A 27660-nucleotide genomic window follows, 5' to 3' on the forward strand; every position below is an offset into this window, starting at 1 on the left:
CATGCTTGGATACGTTTTAGTCTCATGACTAAAAGTAGTGGGACTAAAACTTGTTAGTCTCACCCATGTTTGGATCCAAATACTAAAGAGACTAAAATCTAGTTATTGAGCATTTATTATCCTTCAAACCCTCCAATCCAGAACTAAGGAGAGGAATTAAATGAGGAGAGAGAGAGCTAATACATATTTTAGTAGGTTTCCCATGACTAAAAAATTTAGCCTCAAGACTAGTCCTAGCCTCTCTTTAGTCAGGGGTGCTTGGAACTTTAGCCTCTAAAAAAGACTATTTTTAGTCAGACTAAAAATAGTCCCTTGTATCCAAGCACCCTCTGATGACTGAAAAGATTTACGGGCGCTAGCAATCCTGATTCCCCTCATTGGGAGCTGACCGCCACCGACGCCAACATATCCCTTCAGTAGATCAGTGGAAAAGCCTGGGAAGTTCAGAGAGAAATCAAGGTACATGTGTGGCTGTGTGTTGCCTACGTACAATCCTATAATTTAGTTTACGCTAATTGTGCATATTGATAAATTTCTACAAAAAGATGCAAAATAATTGTTGTGTGAACATGCGCTAGATATTTTTGTAATAATTTTGTACTACTAATAATTTATCAAATACTTTTAAGCACTGCATGAACATTAACGTTGCTGCTATTTGTTTGGCCTGTAAGGACTGAAGTCTGTTGTTGTAGTTAGGCTTGGTGAGAAGGGAGGCGTACATGGCTGAGGCAATGACGTTGTCGCATTCGTCTCACCGTATATTACCTTCCTCGAGTAGTAGGGAAGCACTATAAATACTATTACCAATTATTAATTTTGGATATTTCAGACATAATATTCAGTTTAGAGAGGCGAACGAGGTTGGCGACGATGCAGTATCCAAGGTTAGATCCCCCCTTCCTTCAAACCTCCGTCTCTTGCTATACGATATGTAGATGGACTAAATTTGATATGTGGAATGGTCAGTAGAAGATAGTACTATTTTAGCCTTGGATTCACTTCTTAAATACAAAGGTGCATGTGTTATCTTGCAATTGTACTTTCAGAAAAAGGGCCGGTGACCGGCATCTGGGAAAGTCGGGCCGACTAATAAAGAACGTGGAGAAAAATAATTGCTCACGGGGGATCGAGCTCACGACCTCCACTTCAATGTTGAGCGCTGCCACCAATTGAGACAAGTCTTGTTCACATGTAAAAGTAGAAAGGATATGTATACGTAGCGACCATGCTTCCCAAAAAGAAGGAATTACGGGAGAAGAGGAATTATATATATACGGAGGAATTAAAAAGTAGAATTAAATCGGGCGCTCATATATGGAAGTAATGAAAGGGAAAATTATGGGGAGAGAGATGGTTTGGTGAAATTAATGGGAGAGAGACCAGATCAAATCCCAACAATCCCGAATTATGGGAGAAAGACCCCAATTAAATCTCGCTCATATATGGAATGGAGGAATTAATTAAAGGCGGATTGATGGATTTAATGGAGGCCGATTATTAATTAAACTGACCGATTAAATCGGCATTCATACACAATGCCTGGAATGGGTCCAAAATGTGCCAATATTCCACATGTTTTTTTAAATTAAAATATTCCACAAGTTGAACAGAGAAAGATACTACAAGTGGCACGCAGGCCAAGATATCGGTTGTGATCTAGAAAAGTAGGCATGATAAACAGTGTACACATGTTTAATAAAAGAAAAAGGGAAATAGATAACGGAAGATGAATATATTGAAAGTTTTTTTTGCAAAAAAGGAAATATACTTACTCCCTATATGCGACAATCGTTGTGTAGCAAATGGTTTAAGGCGTGACTGGTACGCAATTACTCCGAATATTAATGTTTTCTCTTTTTGTTGGACATTGCTTATCTCCTTTGATTACTAAGCCTTTTAATATCTTTGATTTTTTACTTCCTGTTTTGATGTCAGCTTCACGTTAGCTTCACAAGTAAAACACGAACACGAGGTGCATCATTTTGCTTCTAACCTCAGGGAATTTCTTTTCTTTCTGGAAGTATTAGCGAATTTCCACTCGTTGTGTCAAGAATATGGTCCTTGGTACTTTAATTTACTTCTAATATTGTTATGCTACCTGCAACATTATTTAAATAGTAAATTGTATTTTGAGTTTATAACCATTTTCATTTTGTACCGTTGCAACGCACGGGCCTTTTTGCTATAATAATAAAGCACGGGTTGTGTCTCTTGGGTTCACCGTCACAATACGCTTCTTAACGTGATTTTATGCTTTCAGTTTGAATTTAAAACATATTCGAGGTGGTACTAAATTTTGTTTCTGCAATATTATCGATGTTTGTGTCCAGGATATATATATATATATATATATATATATATATATATATATATATATATATATATATATATATATATATACCTAAAAAAGAAGGATTCGTCCGCCGTTGGGTTTGTTATCTATATGGGCCTCAGTATGAACGGCCCAACCGAGCCGAGGGAAAAGAGTCTCAGCCGGGACTCTTCTTCACCTCCTCATCCTCTGGGCTCGGAGGAATCCTCCTCCGCATATGATGGCAACTCCTCCGCCCCTCCTTCCAAAATGGAATGATTCATGTCGTCCCGTGGTCACTTAGTGCATGGATGTCCTTTCTGTGCTGGTGGGTGTTCCCATCGTGATAAAGACTCTTCATCATTAAGGTAACAATAACAAAGTAACATTGTAGATTGATTCTTCACAATATACATCATTTTTTCTAAACTGAAATAACTAATGCACATCTCCAGACATAAGTTGTGGATCATGGAACCTGTGTTGATGGCCAGATATGTCACAAAACCGTTAGGTTAATTTGCTCTCTTTTTTTGTGGGAAAGTTAATTTGCTCTTATCCATGAAATGTAATTGAGATCTATAGAATGCAGATCAGATGCACCAAGAAAGTAAAGATTGTGTTGTCACAAACTATGATCTGATGTAGTGATATTTTGTTGCTTTTTGGTGAATCTGAACTATATTACGTTTTCATGGAAGCCTTTTCTTTCCCCTCTCTCATCATACTACTGCTCTTATCCTTGCCTCCTATATAAACAAAGGAATATGATGGCTGCCATAGTGATAGTCCTCCTCAGCGAAATCCGGATACATAATGTTACATCAACAACTTCAGAATATTATGGTGATGCTCAACATTCAACTTTGCACCCACACTACTTTTTTGTTTTATGTTCAAAATTGACAGATTTTCATGTGTTTTACTATGAACTAATTATTAGAAAATATTTCTTTGTGAATTATGAGATTGGTCCTTCAACATGGCATAGAAAATGCACTTTTCAACACTTCAAATAATATTTTTGCTACTTTCAAAGTTGTTTGAGTTTTTATTTAAAATTTCTAAGAATAAGTTTATTTATTTTGTACCCGTTGCAACGCACGGGCATTTGTGCTAGTTTTTTTTTATAATAATAAAGCACGGATTGACTCCATGGATTCACCGTCACAATACGTTTTTTTCCGCGATTTTACACTTTCAGTTTGAATTTTAAACATATTCGAGGTGGTACTAAATTTTGTATCTATCTTATTCGCTATCGCCGGCGTCCGCTTGGGCCTGACCACTTCCACGCTAGCACTGCTTTGGCCCATATCAACTAAGCTTTCTATCTCTCCCGTCACGGCTGCAATCCTACGCGGACTAGAAGTCCTAATGCCATACGACCTCAAGTCCTGCTGCCATATAACATGTTTTCTCTTCTCTCCTAAATATGTCCCTCTACGGCCAAGATTCAATGAAAAGAGGAAGGATGAGATGCTTGGTACCGTGGTCCCCAGCGGACCAGTAGCGGCCAGGGCCAGCACAACAACAACACCAGTAGCTGAACTATGCTCGAAAATCATAAAGGTCAACATCGAAGCATGGGACTCGGCTTCTGCATCCATGGTTGCACGCAGCTTCATCGCTGTCATGGACGACGCCTTCGGCCCGAACTCCCCGGCGGCCAGCGTGGGACCGCTCCTCCAGCCACACTGCATCATCCCCTTCGTGTGTGTTGTTGACATTGAATCTCCATCACCACGCAACATACATATCGTCTAGCACAAAATCATGTCCAAATCACGTATCATTGCGTGTGTGCGCTGCTGGCTCAACAAAATCTCATAGCACAGCTATCGCGAAGTCAAATTGAAGCTTGGTCGAAGTTGAGGCCGGCTGGCGGCGTGCGTGAGAAGACGACCTTCGACTTGTGACATCTTGCCGCACGTGGCATTCCAGTCCGCTCAGTAGGACTGTCCCAAAGGCAGGGGCAATGCACAGAGCGGAGCACACGGGCAGACAGCGGCCGTCGATCCTGTCGACGCTCCTCTCGACGCGGCCTTTCATGGTGTACGGACGGTTTCGACCAACGAAACTTTGAGGCACCTCCCCCAGCATCTCCGCCGTCGCCTCACGCTACTCTGCTCTAGGATCCCGCCGTTCGACTTGTGACATCTTGCCGCACGTGGCATTCTAGTCCGCTCAGTAGGACTGTCCCAAAGGCAGGGGCAACGCACAGAGCGGAGCACACGGGCAGACAGCGGCCGTCGATTCTGTCGACGCTCCTCTTGACGGGCCTTTCATGGTGTACGGACGGTTCCGACCAACGAAACTTTCAGGCACCTCCCCCAGCATCTCCGCCGTCGCCTCACGCTACTCTGCTCTAGGATCCCGCCGCCTCTCCGCACCTTCGTGCGCGGCATGCCGTCTTCTCTCCCCCGAGGCGCTCGCCACTTGCCAGCTCCAGACCTCTGTCTTCTTCCATCGACTGTGGCTCACGACCTGATACGGAAACGACCGAAACGACGCTTGCCGGCTCCGTGCAGGCCATACTCGCAGGCAGCCTCTAGCTAACACAAGCTCTTCTGTTTTGTTTCCTCTCGTGCAGCTGTAGACACACTCTGGCGCAGTGTAAGCTCTACCGCCTCCCGTGGCTGAGGAGAGCAAGGACAGAACAAGCAACAGGAGATCGAGGGAGGAGATACTTAGTTGATTTTGCCTCTGGAGAATGATTGGAAGAAGAAAAGGTAGGGAATTTTGTTGGTAGAACTCCGATGAAGAAACAAGAAGCATGAAGATTTTTCTAGCACCTTTCATGAGAGCGGTTTGGGAAAATAGAGAAGGAGAGAGAAGATGCAGTTTTCATGTGCACGGAAAGCCTGGGGAATTTTAAGTACTACTATAAACTGAACATGATGTCATGCATTCTCTAATAAACTGAACATGAAAACCGAAAACAAGTATAGCGGAATGTATTTTTTTAATAGTATAAAGCAGAATGCAATTAACTCTGTATATATATGCACTGGGCACTGCACCATGTTAAGAATTTTTCTGATGTGACTGTTATTGTAGTTTCCAGCAACCTCTTTGAGAAAGATATTACTAATGTTGGCGAGAACTCACCAGCCGTAATTGGACTTAACTTAATTTCATGGACACTATGAACTGTATTTACTTATATCCCATGATTGATTTGAAAGTATTTTCTAAAAAATTAATCAATTTGAAAAGGCTATTTCATCCGTCTCATAATATAAGATGTTATTACGATTAATTTGAATATCTTTCGCAAAAAAATTAATTTAAGTACCAACCAACATTTTTTTCCTTTTTTTTACACCGAGCTACCAACCAACATTGTTAAATTTGGCATGCCAATATTAGATGATCTTTGGCTGAATATATGACATGAGTTAGCATGCCACTATTTGTTTTACGGAATTCAAGGAATGTTACACTCCGAGGCCACCACTAAGCTCACAAACTCTCGGGTGGAACTCGGAACGAAGTCTTACAAATTTTATTCAAGTAGCCATCCGTAGCAAACGCATGCGCGACTCTATGCACAGACCATTCCCAATTAACACCAACCTCCTCAAAACCACAAAGGAGGTCTTTACATGCTCCACAACATGACCATTTGTAAATCCTTGACGACGCCATTGATCTTCTGGACCATTTTCAAAGTTTGTAAATTGTAGTGGTGTTTTTTGGAATCGCAAGAATACGCGCGGTATTTATCCAATTAACCCTTCTTTCTTCCACACGTATGTGCGGAACGATATACACAAGTCAAAGATTTACTGAAGCTTTTGGGTCGTCTTCAGCTAATAATGGCCCACATTTTCATCACTATGAGGACTAACATAAGTCAATAGTTAGTCTTAGTACGACATTTAATGCTAGAATCATCAAGTGTTCCACTTTTCTCAGGTTAACAACATGAAAAAGATGATTTACTTGATTTTGTGTACTATTGGACCGATGCATATGATATATTTTGTTCTCACGTTGCAACGCACGGACATGTTTGCTAGTAATAATAAAGCACGGGTTGAGTCTTTCGGATTCACCGTTACGGCGTTTTTACACGAAGACCCATGTGATTTTTAATCATCAAACCCGCAGTCCCTTGTCAAATGAATCTGAGAAAAACGCTTTATTTTTGCATAAAACACCCTGTCGGTTGGACTATTCAACCCGTAGTCCAAGCTGATTTGTAAAGAAAAAAACGCGACCACAGGAGGAGCACGGGCTCGCCTCCTCTGCCTCTCGCGAAGTCCCACGAAGTCATCGCCGCCGCCGCCGCCACCACCACCACCTACGCCGGCCACTTCCGGCTACCTCCGGCGCTGTGCAGCGCGCGCCCGAGCTCCCCACGGTCCGCGCCTCCCTCCCCTCCGGCCAGATTCTCCGCTCCCGTCCTCTACCGCTTGCTCACAACGGGAGCCCCCGATGCGACCTCCCCTGCTGCGTCACCGCTCCCCAATGGCCGCGCCGCCCAAGGATTCTCGCCAGGGCCTCGCGCAGCCGCACCCTTCCCCTTCACGCGCCCAGCATGCCATCGTTTCTATGGGTGCTCAAATCCATGGCTCTGGCGGCAAGCCGTAGGCCGGATGAGCCGGCAGCGTACAGAGAAGGGGACGGAGGTGGAGGTGGAGGTGGAGGTGGCGGCAGCGGCGGTGCAGGTGGATGGGGACAAATTCGACTACAACATAGAGGATTGTCGCCGCAGGTTCCAGGCCGTCTACCCTGGTGAATCGTTCAAGCACGACGCCTAGGGTTCCCCATCGCTATCCTTTGGTTCGCCTCTGGTGTCTGCCACGACGTCCCAATCGCCAGAGTCAGAGCTCCACTATCGTCCAGTCCTCGACTTTGGGCCGTCTCTCATCAATTCTAGCCATTAGAGCACTGCACCAACAAAGGGAACCCGGGAGCAGCTCCTCGCGAAAATCCTCCATCGCATCGAATTTTTGAGTTCTTCCAGAACTTCGGCGAGATTGCTTCTGCACTGTTCGTCACAGGATAGTGAGTTCCTTCTCGCCGAAACATCTCGGTATATTATGTTTGGCATCAATTTTTTAGCCCCCTTCCAATTGTTGTCAAAAGTAGGCCTGACATTGTCAAAATGGCTTTTGAGAGATTTTTTTTAGAAACAAACTTCTGCGAGGCACAACCATAATCTGCGTGTTAGAAATAAGCTTTGTTCATGTATGTTAGTATGCCCAATTTAAAACTGAGCATGATCAGAATGGTTTCATTATGGTTATTGTGACTTGTGACTGAAGGACTATGCTATTGTTGCCCCGTAAAAATTTGTGCAGGTCGATACTTCCTTTTTCCAATGTATTGCACGGTCGAGGTCTCTACCAAGGATACCCTCCCTAGGGTGTTCCGCAACTTCGTGGACTGCGTCTGCTCGCCCAACGCCAGTGGAGATCCGCTGCTGCAACACCTCAAGGAAGCATCCTGCAACACGGCGCAACGGCCGCAGGATTGTCCTTCAGGAACTCGGCACCTGGACCTAGGCAGGGCAACGTCGTCTGTGCTATCCTTGTCATCCTGGTAAGTCATACTTCCCTTTTCCGATCCGTCCGTTTGGAAACGGAAAAGCTTTATTACTTTGTTCGTTCATCTATCTGGAGGTCCTAGAAATTGAGGCATGTTGGATGCAGTATTAGCGGCTGGATTAACGATGCTCAGTACCATCAATGTTTTTCTTGAAAATGTGTTTTACATGATTCTGTACAGTTAAATGATGTGTTTGCTTGTTACATAGTTGTTTTTAGCTACCTTTCTGGGTGTGATCTAAGCATAAGATTTCCCTCAAATTCAGGGGCGATCGGCAATATCAATGGATGATACTTTGAAGGCTGTTGCATCTAGGTAATTTGGACCTAGAAGGACCAATTAGTATGCAGATGATGCCTTCTTAATGTACAAGCCGACAAATACTCGAACGACATGCTATGCTGTTCATTAATCTGTTTTTGCAAGTAAACTGGAACTGGTTCTTTATAGTTGCAGATTTTTTAGCTTGCAAGATTACTAGAAGTTGAAACAAATTATATGTATGTGATGGATCAGCGAAAGTATATCAATCAAAGTAATGTTCAACTCCATGGACCAGAGAAAGTATATCAACTGGCATAACAAATTAATCAAAGATAGGCGACCCTTGTTTTGTACAAATCTTTTGTGAGGCACTACTATAATCTGTGTGTTAGAAATAAGCTTTGTTCATGGATATTATTATGTTCAATTTGAAACTGAGTATGATCAGAATGGTTTCATTATGGTTGTTGTGAGTTGACTGAAGGACGATGTCATTGATGTCGTCAAGACTTGTGCAGGTCCATGCTTCCTTTTTTCGAAGTCTGCGTGGTCGGGGTCTATGGCAAGGGCGCCCTCCCTGGGGTATTCCGCAACTTCAAGGACTGCATCTGCTCGCCCGACGCCAGTGGAGATCCGCTGCTGCAACGCGTCAAGGAAGCGTCCTGCACGGCGTAGCGGCCGCGGGGTCATCCTTCAGGAACTTAGCGTGCGACCTGCTCACCTAGACTTGGTGGGGCAGCGGCGTCTGTGCTATCCTCGTCATCCTGGCGAGCCATACTTTTCCCATCCATCTGTTTGGAAACGGAAAAGCTGTATTACTTCGTTCATTCGTCTATCTGGAGGTCCTAGAAATTGAGGCATGTTGGATGCAGTATTGGCGGCTGGATTAATTGTGCTCAGCACCACCAATGTTTTTCTTGAAAACATGTTTGCATGCTTCTGTACAGTTAAATGATGTGCTTGCTTGTTACATAGTTGTTTTTAACTACCTTTCTGGGTGTTATCTAAGCGTAAGTTTTCTCTCAAATTCAGGGGCGATCGGCTATATCAACAGATGATTCTTTGAAGGTTGTTGCATCCAGGTAATTTTGACCTAGCAGGACCAATTAGTGTGGAGATGATGCTTGTTAGGTACAAGCTGACAAATAGTCGAACACCATGCTATGTTGTTCATTAATCTGTTTTTGCAAGTAAACTGGAGCTGGTTCTTTATAGTTGCAGATTTTGTAGCTTGCAAGATTACTAGAAGTTGAAACAAATTATCTGTATGTGATGGATCGGAGAAAGTTTATCAATCAAAACTGCATGGACTGGAGAAAGTATATTAATTGGCAAAACAAATTAATCAAAGATAGGTAACCCTTGTATTAGTTTCCGGATTGAAAATTCATCAGAGGTCTCTATTCAAGGCAAACATACACAAACCAGAGCAAGAGCACATGGAATTGTGTGGCAAGCCGTTCCTATCTTAGTAACATAGTGTTGTTTCCTTCCTGTACATATGTTTTTTCCGTTCTGCTCATTGGTTTTCTGTTGCTTTTCTCCTTAAACTTCCAAGCGTGTATTTTTTTGGATAATATATGTGTTAGAATTGTATACACATCCTTTAGTATTTGAACTACTTATATATTGCTAGATCTTCTATGATCTACGGTGAAGATGAGTACATCCCTTACATCTCAGTGTTTCACCCTTTCTATTTTACGAGGATATACCAAGGAAATGCTCTTATTGGTACAACCGTACAGGTTATTTACACTGTTTTTCTTAAACGAAATCAGTATAATTGGGTGTTGATTTATATCATCTTCTTTTCCTGAGATTGGTCATCCTTTGTTTTTTCTATGCCTTATTTATCTCCGTTAATTTAACATTTTATTATATTGATTTCATGTTGTTGTGTTGGTCTAGGTTCTTAACCTGATCAGAATGCTTATATCTGTTGATGACACTGAGACTATACTAAGTCTCCTGAGAGAGTTCGGATCATATAATACCGAAAAAGACATTGATTTTAGTAGTCATGCACAAGTAGATGAATAAGTAGAAATCTTATTTTTCTTTACCTTGTATGCACATCCCAATATCACTTGAAACTAGAAGAACGCCCGTGCGTTGCAACGGGGCCACATTAACTTTAAGAGTTCAATATTAATCATGTTAATAATACATTTAATATTCTCATACATATCAAGTGACACTGGCGACCTTTTTTGTCAATTTAGCAACGAGCTCAGTTGCAACGAGCTCTTTATACATATCAGACAACTCGCTACTACTAACTACAACTATGGCTACCAATATTTTTTTTGTCAATTTAGCTCAGCAATAGTGCCTGGCTTAATAGACTGCTTTGCATTCACCCCCTCAGAAGACACCCTCAGAAGATAGAGAGAACCAACTCAACATGTCAGAAGATTAACAGAAATTTCATTTGTATGGCATGAACATATAGCAGGAGCACCAACACATAGATCAGCAAAGAGCAGAGCACAGCATGCACACACTCGGGCCATCTATATCATACACACACAGCAACGCACACACGCATCACGCTGGCATACACATACAGAAAAGCAGGCACACACGCATCATGCGCATTGGCCGGTGCGGCGCACTCGGGCCATCTATATCATACACACACAGCAACGCACACACGCATCACGCTGGCATACACATACAGAAAAGCAGGCACACACGCATCATGCGCATTGGCCGGTGCGGCGCACGCAGAGCAAGTACGTACGCACGGAGAGCAAGCTAGCAAGCACGCACGCGTCCAACCCCGCCGCTGCATGCGCTGGCAGAAGGTGAGGCAGCAAGGGAGACTGCATATTGAAGCTGTCCATGCAAGGCTGGAGGTGCTGGGCCGGCGACGGCGGTGTCGGGACGACGCTTGATTCGTTCCCGGTGGCGTGGAGCTTGGGGCGGCAACGCGGCGATAGCTAGTGCTCGGGGATGGGGGTTTGGGGCGGGGGCAGTCGACCCGATGGCTGGCGAAGTTAACGGGCTCGGGCGGCTGGAAATTCGGCGGGTGGCGGCGGCACAGCGCGAGGATGGGACAGGCGTAAAACCTAGCGGGCGTTCAACTATCAATACCCACGCCTTTTTTAGGGGAATTGCTTGTGAAAATAACGTGCGATGACGACTTAGCGAGCGGACCTCCTTAAAAAAGACATAGCGAGTAGATTCCCTTAAAACTGGTAGGAATGGATACGTTTGATGACGTTGATAAATAATGGTGAATGTTGGCCTAGTTTACTATTATCATGCATGGAAACGAATCATCAAGAAAAAGAATACTTCCTATTACTACACTCATAGGAAGCTTAGTTTCTGCCTAAACAAGGAAGGAAAGTTATGGACGTGATTCGGAAGAAAACAAACGTTATAAAGATTAATTAATTTAGATTTGATCTTTAGAGATTGATTGTGATTGATTCTTTTACATAAAGACATTACTAAATAATTTGCGTCAGTATAGAAAGTTCTGATCCGTTCAGTTTTTTTCGTTGTGTGAGAGGGTGAAGTGAAAATAAACCGATGAAGTGGGGGAGGCGACGAAAAAAATCTACGACGGTTAACCTATGAAAAAAACCCGGACGGAAGTGGTGGGACGAAAAAAAACCTGAAAGCGAGACTACCAACTGCTCCATTAGAAGTAGAGATTAATTTAGAGTTTTCCTCTTATATGAACAAGTAACTGCACATCTGATTTTCTTATGCTGTAAAACACCATCGAAGCGACCACGATACTCGCTTGAAATAGGTCATCATAAACATTGTTTAACATTGTTAGGGTACGTTCAAATTTCAAAGTCTAAAAAGAAATATTCAGTGTAACCTTATTTCTGACGTTTCAAATAATTAGATTAAAAACTGTTGCATAATGGCACTAGAGCAGGTTATATTTATTTTTTCTCTCAATGCAACGCACATGCATTTCTACTAGTACCCAACTAAAACGCCCTCGTTCTCCGAGCCTCCCGCAGTCTCCTGAGTCCTGATCCTCTTCCAAAAATAAACCCACCCTCGTTCTCCAAAACGGATCGAAGGTCCATCGTCGCCTGCTTCCGCTCCGATGGGTGCCAGGCGTCCGTTTGCTTCCACTCTGACGGGTGCCCCAGGCGTTCCTCTGCTTCCTCTGGGATGGCGGATCAGTCGGCATGCAACGTTCACAGTGGGGCGCCAAGGTATCCCTCTTTCTTCCCCTCCCTTTCACCCCTCTCACCTTCTCTGTCACACCCTTGATTGAATTATAAGTCAAAAAATTGCAGGGAATTATAAGTAATTGATTGTGTGTGTGTGCTACTTGTACATATTTTTATCATTGCAATTCGTTTTGTGCAGCAATAGATAAATTGTTCGATGAATCTTAGTTAGGGCATGACCCATCAACCATGATCGCTGGCAGTTAGAACTTGCCAAATATCTCTTGCTGCATACTAATTAGTACTGGTTGGGCTTTCACGGCAACTACATTTGTTAGAAGTTTTCTTACTGTGGTCAAATAGTCGATTGCCTCCAAATTCGTCTCTGATATTGTCTTGTGTCACCAATCTCCGAAGTAGAATGCTTGAATATGTCTTGTAAAAGGAATATTTGAAGTAAGCACCCTTAGCTTTTTAGAAGAAAAAAACTATTATTTCACGAGGCAACCATATATGTCATATGCTAGCAGGAATATGAACTTTAATATATTATAGTTCAGAAATGTGCAAGTAACCTTGTTCAGTCCAGTCAAAGCACATACTAACAAGTAGTGTCATAATGTGGAGACTTCGAATTTGTTATAGCTTGCTATCTAAAACACGTGGACCCTGAGGCTAACTTCTATATTGGATGGTCCAAATTGAGTTGCTGCATATACATCAACTATTACTCTAAGAGAAAATAACCCTTGCTGTTTCTTGCTCCTTGATTTATGATTACCATGGTTCAGTTCCTCTCTACAATTTTTGTATTATCCAGACAAGCATGGAAACATGATATTCGTATATAAGAGCAATGCTACAATAGTTCCAAGTTATTAGAAACATGACTGAAGTGTCTCTTAAAATCTGTAACAGCTAACTGTACTTATCTTTCTTTTGCTGAAAATTACAGAGTTGCACTTGTTTCTAATTCATTTTGTGGTCAGTCACCATGTGCATCCCTAAACCTGAGATTGTGGTTCAGTTTTAGCTTTTGCTACACACCTAAATAAAGCCAGAAAGTGAGCATGTCTATTTACAAATCAACAATGTAGTAGCTCTACACTTCCAAGAGCAAGTCTAATTCATTTTCAGAAGTGTATAGTTCAGAGTGTGCAGTCGGCAATCAAATATTTGCTAGCCAATCATTTATACTCTTCTCTGACCATGATTAATATCATGTTACTAATCCCTTACCTTTCCCATCTCTTCTCCACTGCCCTGGGTCATCCAGAATTAGATGGACAAGTCATCTGTGAAGCAGCAGGTAGAAGGCTACCTGGCAGTGCCTCCAGGGATTCGCTGTACAATACATGTCACCACAGCTATGTCGATGAAGACTCAAAGTGATGCTTTCATTATATCACTTGCCAAGTTTACATCACTTCACTCTGCTGCGTATGTATAGCAGAAAATTATTGAAGTATTTAAGGTCCGTTCTTTGTATCTTGTATGAATAATCTCTTGTAGGTTAATTGGCTTGCAGCAAGGTTGAAACCCCACTCTGTAGTTTCTCTTCAGATCTTGCAGTAGCAAAGCAAGGTAACTACGAGGGAGCTAAACTTCAGTTTGTTGCATCTTACTTTGAGCATAATGACTTGCTTGCTTCTTGCACTTTATTACAAGATTTGTCGTCGTGCTAATCACAGTTTGTTGCACCTTACTTTGACCATAATGGTAAGATCAATTTTTCCATTCGCACATGCAAATCTAACAAATGTCTGTAGAAATTGATTACTGGGAACTAAACTGAAGCTTGCTATATTTTAAAGATCAACAATACGCACATGATCGGTATTTTTTAGTGAGAGTTGTATTTCAGTAACAAAAATTCTAGTTTTAGAGGAGGAACTAGGTCTCTAGAAAACCAGCACAAGTTATACTGCATAGTGAAATAAACAAGTTAGCCTAGTGTTTGTTTTCATTTTACATCCCATGTATTACTGTGCTAGCAAGAGTTGATTTCATGTTCTGAGGCCAGGACCTTCACACCTTAGTTAAGCCACGCCACAAAATTGCAAGTTTCAGGATTCCAATAAATTAGCTCCATGCTAGCAACTGTACTAGTTAAAGCATACAGTGCGATAAAATCTTTTCAAGTTAAAGCATATGAACTGAATATCCACACAACGATTATCTTTCAGATAAGGATTTTTTTTACCTGTATCTGTTGGCCATTTTGGTCTAATTATATCACTAATTATGATTTGTTAATTTACCTGAGCTTAGAGGTATAACACCGAGTCTCTTATTTCAAAGTTGTATATACATTACGTGTTGGTATTTCGCACACCAAGCAACATTCACTTAAATTTGAACAATTCAGTTTGGTTCTTGTAGGCCAACTAAATTTCAATTACAATAACATTATACTTCATCCCTCTTACAACTATTAGTATTATCATTTCTTAGGGAATGTGATGCAAGACTGGAGAGTGGCAAAGTGGCAGATGACATCTATGTGGAGGGTGATGATGATCCATGTGGCAATGAGCAATATGATAACTAGGGCGATGACGGTGATAAACTCGACGTTCTCTTCAAGTAATGCAACAAAGAGAAGTTCTAAAGTTTGTGGAAAATTTAGCTTATGTAAAATCTTTGTACAAGTTACTACTTTGTTTTGTATTTGACAATTTTAAGATGGATCATAATGGTCAATGTAATTTGGATGCAACTAATTAGGCCTATGATACTTTCCGAGGTTATCCTAAATAAATATATATTATGGTCTTTTGTGATGTGTGCTTGTGTACTTATGAGATGTATTTGAAATGCAATATTCTGAAATGCTACTATTGTGAATCTCACTTCCCTATTGTGCAACACCCCTCGGTCAAAGCAATACACGAGGGATCACTTTATACCATACGTGAATAATAAATTGACAGTGTTCACCGGACTCTCAAATAAAAGAATCCCCAAAGGGGTGTATCCACGGTTGGCAAATATATTAGTTGAGGGTTTGGTTCTCCTCATGGTAATAACGAACACCGTCAGGTGAAATATACTCTCGACCATTATGAAAACTGACGGTGTGCAATTACTATCGAGGATGATATACCCGACGAGACCCTCGGCTATAAGCGTCGTCCAGTTATTGCGAGATTCCTGGAGACCAAAACACACTCGATGGCTCACCGTCAGCTTATTGCTGTGGGCGAAGGTATTAGCCGACTGTACCGACAACTATTAGTTTAATGGCCGACGAAGCATAGCCGATGGAAGATGGCTGGCATATACTCTCGACCATTATGAAAACCGACGGTGTGCAATTACTATCGAGGATGATATACCTGACGAGACCCTCGGCTATAAGCATCGTCCAGTTATTGCGAGATTCCTGGAGACCAAAACATACTCGATGGCTCACCGTCAGCTTATTGCTGTGGGCGAAGGTATTAGCCGACTATACCGGCAGCTATTAGTTTAATGGCCGACGAAGCATAGCCGATGGAAGATGGCTGACAGTGAACCGTCAATTATAAGGATATTCGATGGTGAACTAAAATATCTGACGGTAATTTAACCGTCGGTTAAAAGGGGATTTCCAGTACTATCACGATGAAGATCCTCCTCCACGGCAAGAGCGACATCAAGCGGAACAAGTGCTTGAAGACCTCCCCCACGCCAAGAGCGACATCAAGCAGAACGAGTGCTTGAAGACCCTCCCCCATGCCAAGAGCAACATCAAAACCACCACTATGATGAAGAACTCCGCTACGGCAAACTCAAGTTCACCATGCCCAAGTTCTCTGGAAGCAATGATCCCAAAGAATATCTCTCATGGGCATTGAAAGTCGACAAGACATTCCATCTTTACAACTACGGCGAGGAAAAGAAGATCGCCATGGCATCTCTCGAGTTTCAAGACTACGTCCTCATTTGGTGGGAACAAGTGATCGAGCGCCGCCAAGAGAGAGGCGAACCACCCATCACAACTTGGGCACAAATGAAGGATGTCATGAGAGCTCGCTTTGTGCCTACACACTACACCCGCGATCTCTTCAAGAAGTTACAACTTCTCAAGCAAGGCACGAAGACGATGGAAGAATACTATCAAGAGATGGAAATTGCCATGGTAAGAGCCAATGTCAAAGAAGATAATGAGCAAACTATGATGCGCTTCTTGAACGGCCTCAATCACCCAATAAGGAAGATTGCCGATTTCCAACCCTACTCCAACCTTCTCGAGCTAGTTCATCAAGCGACCAAGGTGGAGCGACAAGTACAAGAAGATTTCAAATACGCCAAGTACTCTTCCAAGAACTACAACTCCTACACTCAAGTTCCCTCAACTATGACTTCGGCACCTCGTACCTCGACTAGAGCATCACCAAGTATCGGCAACAAGTCAAGTTCCAAGCAAGCGACACCTTCCTCGACACATCCTCCGGCAAGCAACTACAAGTCCAAGACTCCCTCATCATCGACACCACCGGATGACCCCGTCAAGACAAGTTCTCTCAAGTGCTTCACATGTGTGGGCATGAACACAAGTCCTTCCAATGCATCAACCGACGAACAATGATTGCAAATGATGATGGCTCATACGACTCCATGAGTGAAGATGAGATGGAAGCCCTCGAGCATGTTGCCATGCACCGTCAAGTGAATGAAGAAGAAGATCAAGTCTACTGTGACAATGATTGAAGTCCCGCTCTCGTGGTCTCCAAGGTCTTCACACTTCAACATCAACAAGATGAAGATCAACGGTGCCACATTTTCCACACTAAGGCCGTCATCAACAGACGTTCCGTGAAAGTCATCATCGATAGAGGAAGTTGCCACAACTTGGCAAGTGATGAGCTATGTTCCAAGCTACAATTGGTCAAGAAGAAGCGCCCTTGCCCCTACAAGGTCCAATGGCTTAGCGACTCCGGCACCATTCAAGTGGAGCACACCATGCAAGTTTCGTTCAAGATCAGCGCTTACGAGGACACCTTGGAGTGTGATGTGGTTCCTATGTCCGTGTGCCATCTTCTCTTGGGAATACCATGGCAATTCGACTGCGGCGTCATCCACAACGGAAGAACAAACCACTATAACTTGAAGGGAACATAGGACGTGCTACGACCTATGTCACCAAGCCAAGTGATCGCGGACAAGAAAGCATCCACCCATCATGGAGAGACTAGTGATAGAGTGAACCACCACAAAGAGAGTGAGCGCCACAAGCCCAAAATAAGTGACCCCACAACACGAGAGAAGAAGTGAGATGAGAGAAGTGTGTGAGAACCCATCGAGTGTCATACACTATGTCCTAGTGTGCAAAGATGAGGTGGCAAAGATTAACACTTCTAACCCTCTTTCTCTAGTGTTGTCTAATTTGTTACAGGAATTCGCGGATGTCTTCCCCGATGAGCTACCTCCCTGTCTTCCTCCTCTATGTGGCATCGAACATCGAATCGACCTCATCCCGGCGCACCTCTTCCTAACAAGGCTCCATACCGCGTCAACCCGGACGAAATCAAAGAAATACAAAGGCAAGTCCAACATCTCATAGACCATGGACATGCGCGTGAAAGTTTGAGTCCTTGTGCCGTGCCGGTCATTCTTGTGCCAAAAAGAGACGGCAGTTTCCGCATGTGTTCCGATTGTAGACCCATAAATGCTATCACCGTTCGCTATAGACATCCCATTCCACGCCTTGATGATATGCTAGATGAGCTTAGTGGCACCACCATTTTCTCAAAAAGTGATCTTAAAAGTGGTTACATCAAATTCGCATACAAGAAGGTGATGAATGGAAAACCGCTTTCAAAACAAAATTTGGTTTGCACGAGTGGCTAGTTATGCCTATGGGTTTATCGGAAGCACCCGATACTTTCATGCGTGTTATGCATTATGTGCTTCATCCTTACATTGGTGTGTTTGTTGTGGTCTACTTTGATGATATTCTTGTGTTTAGCAAATCCCTCAAAGATCATGTAAATCATCTTAGGGTCGTTTTGCAAACTCTTAGAAAAGAGCGTCTTTATGCCAATATGGAAAAAATGCACTTTTGGTGTTAACAAGATTGTTTTCTTGGGCTTCGTTGTGTCTTCAAAGGGTATTCATGTTGATGAATCTAAAATTGAAGCAATTAAAACTCGGCCACAACCCACTAATTTGCAACACGTGCGTAGTTTCCTTGGTCTAGCGGGTTTTTATCGTCACTTTGTGAAAGACTTTAGCACTATTTGCCGCACCGTTGCATGCCTTGAGTAAGAAGAATGCACCTTTTGTTTGGGGACCTTCTCAATCTATCGCATTTGATGAGCTCAAATCTTTGCTTACACATGCCCCAATTCTTGCATTGCCTAATTTCAACAAAACTTTTGAGGTTCATTGTGATGCTAGTGGTGATAGAATTGGTGAAGTTCTGATGCAAGAAAAGCGACCCATTGAATACTTTAGTGAAAAACTTTCCGGTGCCAACTTAACTATCCCATCTATGACAAAGAATTGTATGCGTTAGTGCGAGTATTGCATGTTTGGGAGCATGATCTTTGCCCACATGAATTTGTTATACATAACATACCGATCATGAGATACTAAAGTACCTTAAAGGTCAAACCAAGTTGAATAAACGACATGCTAAATGGAGTGAATTTATTGAATCTTTTTCTTATGTGATCAAGTACATTAAGGGGAAAGAAAACTGTAGTCGCAGGCGTTCTTTCCCGAAAATGCATGTTAGTTACTCAACTTGAGTTGAATGTTATTGACTTTGGGCATGTTAAAGATCTTTATGCACATGATCCTACGTTTGTGATTCCTTATGCCAAATGTATTGCTAACACTTGTTGGGAGAACTATTATCTCAAGAATGGCTACCTTATGCGCACTAACAAGCTTTGTATACCCGAGCTTCACTTCGTTTGTTACTTTTGCAAGAGGCTCACGGCGGAGGACTTATGGGAAATTTCAGGCGTGACAAGACCTTTGCCACACTCTCCTTCAAGTACTTTTGGCCAAAGATGTTCCATGACATGGCACACTTCGCCAATAGATGCTCTACATGCCACAAAGCTAAGTCACAATCTCAATCTCATGGTCTACATATGCCACTTCCAATTCCATATCAACCATGGGAAGATATTAGTATGAATTTCGTGCTTGGTTTGCCTAGGACTCAAAATGGCAAGGATTCCGTATTTGTTGTTGTCGAACGATTCTCTAAAATGGCACATTTCATGCCGTGCAATAAGATAGACGATGCTTCACATGTTGCAAATCTTTTTTGTAGGGAAATCTTGAGGCTACATGGAGTGCCAAGGACCGTTGTGTCGGACTGCAACGTCAAGTTCCTAAGCTACTTTTGGAAGACACTATGCGCCAAGCTCGGCATCAAGCTACTATTCTCGACGGCCTATCATCCCCAAACCGACGGCCAAATGGAGGTCACCAACCGGACGGTATCTACTCTCCTACGCGTGTTGATCAAGAAAAACATCAAGGAGTGGGAGGAGTGCTTACCCATCGTCGAGTACGCCTACAACTGTAACGCCCCGAGACCGATGTGCCAGGTGTCGTCCAGTTATTCGCTGTTGTTGCCTTGTCATTGCTTGCGTGTAATGCATTGCATATCATGTCATCATGTGCATTTCATTCGTATACATGCTCGTCTCATGCATCCTAGCATTTTCCCCGTTGTCCGTTTTGCACTCCGGCGCTTCGTTCTCCTCCGGTGGTCATTTCTAGCTTTCTTTTGTGTGTGGGGATTAAACATTTCCGGATTGGACCGAGACTTACCAAGTGGCCTTGGTTTACTACCGGTAGACCGCCTGTCAAGTTTCGTACCATTTGGACTTCGTTTGATACTCCAACGGTTAACGGAGGGACCGAAAAGGCCTCGCGTGTGTTGCAGCCCAACACCCCTCTAATTTGGCCCAAAACCCACCAAACTCTGCTCCATGTCCTAGAGTGTTCGATCACGATCGCGTGGCCGAAAACTGCACCTCATTTGGACTCTCCTAGCTCCCTCTATGCCTATATACACCCCCCTCGAAAATTTGCGGATCCCCTCTCTAAACCCTAAAAAAAATCCCTCTCCGCCGCCGCCGGACAACGTTCGCGCGAGCCGGACGTGTCCGGATCCCGCCGCCTCCAACCAGCCGCTGCCACCTGTCCCCGGGGCGGGACCGCTTCGCCGCCCCCGCCCGAGGCCCGCCCGGCCCATGCGGGGCCCCCGCGGGCCCGTTCGCCGCCGCCCGCGCCTCCCAGCTCCCAGCGCCCCACGCCGCCGCCTCCCTCGGCTCCGGTGGCCGGCGCCGCCGCACGCCATTGCCGCCCCGAGCCGGCGCACCCGGCTCCGCCGCCCGGCGCCCTGCCACCACCACCGCCTCGGTCCCCGTGCCGCCCCGCGCCGTTCTCCACCGGCCGGAGCCGCTCCAGCGAACTCCCTCTCTGCTGCTACAGTGATCCCGGCGAGACTCCGGCGAACCTCGACATCCGCGCTGGATCTGGATCTGAAAAATCCCCTCGGTTGACTTTTCCCCCTGGAACCCTAATTTTTTTGCATTCTTGCACCTGCTATATCTCCGCATTCGTAGCTCCGTTTTGGACATATAGTATATCAAAATATTCATCTCGATGAGTACATCATTTCATTCCATTGCATCATTTTCATTTGAGTGCATCTTGATGCCCGAAATTCTGTTAGAAGGAGGCTTTGTGAGTTAATTGTCAGATCTGCTAGTTCTTCTTAGACTTTTGTCATTTTTGCCATGATTATTGTGTGCATGATATGCCTGTGAGTCCTACATATGTTTTGTTAAGGATTTTGTTATCTTTCCAGAGGTGCAACCCATGCATTTTTGTGATGTGTGTGGTGACTTGTGCAATCTTGCAAAGTGAGGCACCCGGTAAATCTGTTTTCAGGGACTTAGTAGTTTTCACTAAGTCTGGGATTATTTAGTTCATGATGCCATATATTCATGTTGTTTCCTAGTGATCCGTGCCTCTTTTAAGGATGATCAGTAAAGGAGTTTTGTTAATCTTGTAGTGCTCTATCCATCCATGTCTTTGTTTGCAATTATGGAGCACCCTAGATTGAGTCAATCGAGCTGTACTTTTGCTTCGTTGCGAATCTAGGCAGATCGTCAACTTGTTTGCGATTTTGCCGATGTTATTGTAGTTGACCCGTGCATGCTATGCCATTGTTCTTGCCATTTATAACTTGTATTTTGTGCCTTCTTTATGGATGTATGCTTTTCTTGCCATGACTTGCACCGTGGTGAGTGCATCGAGCTCGTAAACATGCCTTCGTGAGTTATGTTTCAGCATGTCCCAGTTTTCACTAAGTCTGAAAACTGATTATGTTTTTGCTATGTTCGTGTGCTTGTTAGTATATTTTGTGATCCCTTTTGGCTCAAGGTCACTAAGGGACTTTTGTTAAGCTTGTTGAGTAGCTCCATGCAATGTCTTTATTTTTTCATGTTCAGGTCCTGTAGCATGTTGTTTTGTTGCTCCGAAGAGGGCTATATGATCTGAAATTCCAAACAAGTGTTAATTTCACTAAGTCTGAGATCTGTTTTACCATTTGCGTTTTTGCCATGCTTGTTTGAACCTCCTAATGGATGTATTGGCCGTAGCTCAGTGATAGACTTTTGTTAAGCATCTTATGTGGATCCCTGCCATGTATTTTGTTGTCATGTTTGTATGCTGTAGCATGTTCATTTTGTTGCATTTAGATGCCTACTTGCTGTAAATCACAGACCGGTGTCAATTTTGAATCGCTTGCCATTTCCAAACCGTAACTCCGATTCCGGCGTTCTTTATATCGTTTTCAAGCGATTTCATCCCATCTTTCCAGTGGCACACTTGGATTTCTAAGTTGAGGCCAGGTTCATGCATTTCCTGTCATATCTTGCATTTTGCATCCAGCATCGCATCCCGCATAGCATATCATCTTTGCATCGTGTTGTTTGAGTTTCCACGTGGTTGATTATGTCCTTGTTGCTTGTTTGTCTTGTTTGGGTAGAGCCGGGAGACGAGTTCGCTACCAAGGAGCCCGTTGAGTTTGCTTTTGAGGATCCAATCAACTCTGACAACTGTGCAGGCAAGATGATCATACCCTCGAAATCACTACTATCTTTACTATGCTAGTTTGCTCGCTCTTTTGCTATGCCATTGCTACGATGCCTACCACTTGCTTGTAAGCCTCCCAAATTGCCATGTCAAACCTCTAACCCACCATTATCCTAGCAAACCGTTGATTGGCTATGTTACCGCTTTGCTCAGCCCCTCTTATAGCGTTGCTAGTTGCAGGTGAAGATTGGAGGCCGTTCCTTGTTGGAACATCTTTTATTTACTTGTTGGGATATCATTATATTTCCGTGTTATCTTAATGCATCTATATACTTGGTAAAGGGTGGAAGGCTCGGCCTCTCGCCTAGTGTTTTGTTCCACTCTTGCCGCCCTAGTTTCCGTCATATCGGTGTTATGTTCCCGGATTTTGCGTTCCTTACGCGGTTGGGTTATAATGGGAACCCCTTGATAGTTCGCCTCGATTAAAGCTTTTCCAGCAATGCCCAACCTTGGTTTTACCATTTGCCACCTAGCCTTTTCCTTCCCTTGGGTTCTGCAGACTCAAGGGTCATCTTATTTTAACCCCCCCGGGCCAGTGCTCCTCTGAGTGTTGGTCCAAACCGTCAGCCGCCGGTGGCTACCAGGGGCAACTCTGGGCTGGCCTACCAGAAGTTTGGACAATCTGAGTGTGTCCTGAGAAAGAGATATGTGCAGCTCCTATCGGGATTTGTCGGCACATTCGGGCGGTGTTGCTGGACTTGTTTTAACCTGTTGAAATGTCTTATTGTACCGGGATACCGAGTCTGATCGGTGTGTCTCAGGTGGTGGTCTATTCCTTCGTTGATCGTGAGAGCTTGTCATGGGCTAAGTTGGGACTCCCCTGCAGGGATTGAACTTTCGAAAGCCGTGCCCGCGGTTATGGGCAGATGGGAATTTGTTAATGTCCGGTTGTAGATAACTTGAACCTTAACTTAACTAAAATGTATCAACCGAGTGTGTTACCGTGATGGCCTCTTCTCGGCGGAATCCGGGAAGTGGACACGATGGTGGAGTAATGTTTGCGCAGGTTCCTCTCTAGTTTCTCGCTCGTGCTTTGCCTCCTCTTCTCGCTCTCTTTTGCGAATAAGTTAGCCACCATACTTGCTAGTCGCTTGCTGCAGCTCCACTCATATTTTACCTTGCCTTACATATAAGCTCAAATAGTCTTGATCGCGAGGGTGCGAGATTGCTGAGTCCCTGTGGCTCACAGATTACTATTACACCAGATGCAGGGCCTGATGATTCCACTCCAGGTGACGCGTATGAGCTCAAGTGGGAGTTCGATGAAGACTCTCAACGATACTACGTTTCCTTTCCCGATGATTAGTAGTGGTGCCCAGTTGGGGGTGATTGGGACCGTGTCGCATGTTGGGTTCTCTTTTATTTTGGCGCCGTAGTCGGGCCGTGAGTGTTTGGATGATGTAGTGTTATTTATGTTCTTGATTGACGTGGCGAGTGTAAGCCAACTATGTTCTCCCCTTTATTATTCATATTACATGGGATGTTGTGAAGATTGCCTAACTTGCGACATATGCCTTCAATGCGATTATGTCTCTAAGTCGTGCCTCGACATGTGGGAGCTATAGTCGCATCGAGGGTGTTACAAGTTGGTATCAGAGCCTTCCCCGACCTTAGGAGCCCCATTGCTTGATCGTTTTTAGCGGCCGAGTTGTGTCTAGAAAAATGTTTTGAGTCATTTAGGATTATATATATTGGAGAGTTTAGGAATTCTTTTTACTTCCCAGTCTCCTCATCGCTCTGGTAAGGCATCATGACGTAGAGTTTTGACTCTTCTCTTCTCAAATTTCACTAAATTTTTTTAGGATCACGCGTGTATCTTGGAATCGTTCCGATGGTTTTATGACGAGAACATTGTCTTGGTGCCTCCTGTCAGGGGTTTTGTGGAAGTGTCCTGGGGAGTTGAGCTCTGAGGTGTTGTCATCATAATTTTATCGTTGCAGTTCTGGAATACCTGAGTTTAGTACGCCGACATCAAAAATCTCTTTTATGCAGTTCGTTGGTGAGATAACCTCGATGCCACCTAGTACTGGGGCGGGAGTTCGGGAGTATCGCCATAACTTGTATAACAGATGCTTTTCGAAGGTTGAGGTAGATGGTTTCCGAAGTTTTTCTTGGTTATGTGTTGAAGGATGGATACAACTGGATGTAGGATTTGCTAGTTTGGGTGAGATATTATGCTTCCCTGTATCCCCAACACCTGATTGCATAACCGGAAAAGTTCGGGAGTTTCATAGGTGGGAATTCAAGTAGCTCTTAGGATATCTTTCCGACAGATGTATGATATGAAGTTGGGGTTCGACGTCTAGTGGTCCGCCTATTCACGGTCGGTTTTACAGTAGTCTCGTTGTGTCTTAAAGAGTCCTTGGCTATGCCGACTCGGGGACGCTTCGTATGTCATGTGCACTGCCTTGTACATGATGGTGTTGTACGATCGAGCCCGTGTAGGCCCCACCACGAAAACTTCGGACGAAATCTCTATCATATGTTTGTTCCGGCTTATTCTACAAGCCAATCCTTTGTTTTGTTTTGAGTTGTGGTATTCAAGTTGCTTCAATGTCAAGTGTTGATTCCATACCTTCCCCAAATGGTGTTCTCATACTCCGATTTGAATACTAATCATTCTGGATAATCAAGATTGTCTTGCCAATCCTTTTCAACCGGTGTGTCTCTCTTCAAATGGATCCGATCATTTCAACATCAGCAAGATCAATTATCATTTCTTCTCAACGGTGTTCGTTTCGTTCTCAACGGTGTTTTCCCACCCTCCCACCCTTGTTTTCTTGAAGGATACAGAATTATTGATCAAGTATCCATCTTATTGATGTGAAGTCTCTCCATTCTTTCCTTCATTGTTCTTATCCGGTGATTCTCATGAAGTTTCTAACGGAGCTTCAAGTTCGTCATTCTTCTTTCTTTTCTTCTCCTGTGGATTCAAGTCAAGATTTGTCGATTATATCCCCTTTTCTCATTTCAAATACCTTCTCTTGACGGTGCTCCTCATATTCATTCATTTCTCGCTATTCAATTGTTTCAGAATGCTCAAGATATCTCGAAGATTCGTGTTTCCACTATGCATTCGTTCAAGATCTTTCGAGGATGTTCTCTCATTCAAGTCTTTTATTTCAACTGGTGCATTATCTCTCTTCAAATCGTTCTACGGTGTTTATTTTGAGCGGGCCCTAACCCACAGGTCTTTTCCCAGGATCTTACCTGACTCTTCTTATTCTCCCGGAGCTAGCCTAAATTCTTTCGAAGTTTGACGTAAGAATGATTTATCATCAGTCAAATGTATTCTCAAGATCTGTCAATTCTTTTCATCGTTGGCTCAACCTTTCCATTATTCATTCCGGAGTGCCTCAACAATTCACGGTGGTGTTTCTCGTTGTCATTTGAAGACCGAAGAAGAGTTTCTCTTTAATCTTGCTCCATTCTCTTCAAGATTCGTGATTCTAGCTTGTTGCCATCCTCTCGTAATTGTTTTGATCGTGAGAATTATTTTCACCCTTCCGGAGAGATTTAAGAGTCTTCTCAGTTTGTTATCCGGAGTCCATCATTTCAGGATTATTCATTCTCAGCTTTCAGTTACCATTCTCCAATTTTACCGGTGAAGGCATTCTCAAGTTGCGCTATATCTATCTTAATCCTTTCTACGAGAATAAGTAGTGTGCCAAATCCGTTGAGTGTCATCAATTTAATTGGTGAAGGATACGCATAACATAATTCTTATTCTTGTTCATCCAAGTGATTAATTCTTTATTCCGGAGGCTCATCATATTCTCAGTTCGAGATGCTTTATCTTTTCTGTTACCGGAGTTCCTGTTGGAAATATGCCCTAGAGGCAATAATAAAAGTATTATTATATTTCAATGTTCATGATAAATGTCTTTTATTCATGCTATAACTGTATTATCCGGAAATCGTAATACACGTGTGAATACTTAGACCACAATATGTCCCTGGTGAGCCTCTAGTTGACTAGCTCGTTGTGATCAACAAATAGTCATGGTTTCCTGACTATGGACATTGGATGTCGTTGATAACGGGATCACATCATTAGGAGAATGATGTGATGGACAAGACCCAATCCTAAGCATAGCATAAAAGATCGTGTAGTTCGTTTTGCTAGAGCTTTGCCAATGTCAAGTATCTCTTCCTTCGACCATGAGATCGTGTAACTCCCGGATATCGTAAGAGTGCCTTGGGTGTATCAAACGTCACAACGTAACTGGGTGACTATAAAGGTGCATTACAGGTATCTCCGAAAGTATCTGTTGGGTTGACACGGATCGAGATTGGGATTTTTCACTCCGTATGACGGAGAGGTATCTCTGGGCCCACTCGGTAATGCATCATCATAATGAGCTCAATGTGACCAAGGTGTTGGACACGGGATCATGCATTACGGTACGATTAAAGTGACTTGCCGGTAACGAGACTGAACAAGGTATTGGGATACCGACGATCGAGTCTCGGGCAAGTAACGTACCGATTGACAAAGGGAATTGTGTACAGGGTTTGATCGAATCCTCGACATCGTGGTTCATCTGATGACAACATCGAGGAGCATGTGGGAGCCATCATGGGTATCCAGATCCTGCTGTTGGTTATTGACCTAAGAGCGTCTCGGTCATGTCTGCATGTCTCCCGAACCCGTAGGGTCTACACACTTAAGGTTCGGTGACGCTAGGGTTATTAGGAAGACTAGTATGTGACTACCGAATGTTGTTCGGAGTCCCGGATGGGATCCTGGACGTCACGAGGAGCTCCGGAAGGGTCCGGAGGTAAAGATTTATATATGGGAAGTTGTCAAACGGACACCGGGAAGTTTCGGGGTCATACCGGTATTGTACCGGGGCCACCGGAAGGGTTCCGGGGTTCCACCGGGAGGGGCCACCCCTCCCGGGGGGCCACATGGGCTGCGTGGGGCAGGGATCCAGCCCCTGGTGGGCTGGGCGCACCCCCTCCCTTGGGCCCTTGTGCCTAGGGTTGAGGGGGGAACCCTAGAGGGGGCGCCCCCCTTGGCTTGGGGGGCAAGCCACCCTCTCCCCCTCTCCCCTTGGCCGCCGCACCCCCCCTAAATGGGTTCTAGGGGCCGGCCCCCTTCTCCCTTCCCCCTATAAATAGAGGGGTGAGGGGAGGGCAGCCAGACCACCCTCCAAGGCGCAGCCCTCCCCTCCCCAACACCTCTCCTCCTCCGTTGTGTGCTTGGCGAAGCCCTGTCGGAGTACTGCCTCTCCACCATCACCACGCCGTCGT

At 44.0% G+C, this 27660-nt stretch overlaps 1 protein-coding gene and 1 long non-coding RNA gene across 2 annotated transcripts; both read left to right on the forward strand.

Moving 5' to 3' along the window:
• The first annotated feature begins 6542 nt into the window (after nt 1-6542).
• Nucleotides 6543-9746, forward strand: LOC119316778. The gene is made up of 3 exons (XM_037591160.1): nt 6543-6683; nt 7627-7867; nt 8656-9746. The coding sequence occupies exons 2-3, from the start codon at nt 7647-7649 to the stop codon at nt 8810-8812; spliced, it is 378 nt and encodes a 125-aa protein (XP_037447057.1). The 5' UTR covers nt 6543-6683; nt 7627-7646; the 3' UTR covers nt 8813-9746.
• Nucleotides 9747-11699: 1953 nt separating this feature from the next.
• LOC119316779 lies at nt 11700-15071 on the forward strand. Its single transcript, XR_005153305.1, has 4 exons — nt 11700-12330; nt 13565-13728; nt 13817-13872; nt 14743-15071. It is a non-coding gene; the product is annotated as an uncharacterized LOC119316779 (long non-coding RNA).
• The last annotated feature ends 12589 nt before the right edge of the window (nt 15072-27660 follow it).

This window comes from Triticum dicoccoides, chromosome 6A, assembly GCF_002162155.2.
Source record: "Triticum dicoccoides isolate Atlit2015 ecotype Zavitan chromosome 6A, WEW_v2.0, whole genome shotgun sequence".
Classification (NCBI taxonomy): domain Eukaryota; kingdom Viridiplantae; phylum Streptophyta; class Magnoliopsida; order Poales; family Poaceae; genus Triticum; species Triticum dicoccoides.

Excerpts from the sequence above, each read along its gene's own strand:
- LOC119316778 (XM_037591160.1), top strand. The coding sequence starts at position 7,647 with ATGTATTGCACGGTCGAGGTCTCTACCAAGGATACCCTCCCTAGGGTG. Across the intron at positions 7,868-8,655 it reads GTGCTATCCTTGTCATCCTG|GTCCATGCTTCCTTTTTTCG; the intron begins GTAAGTCATACT and ends AGACTTGTGCAG.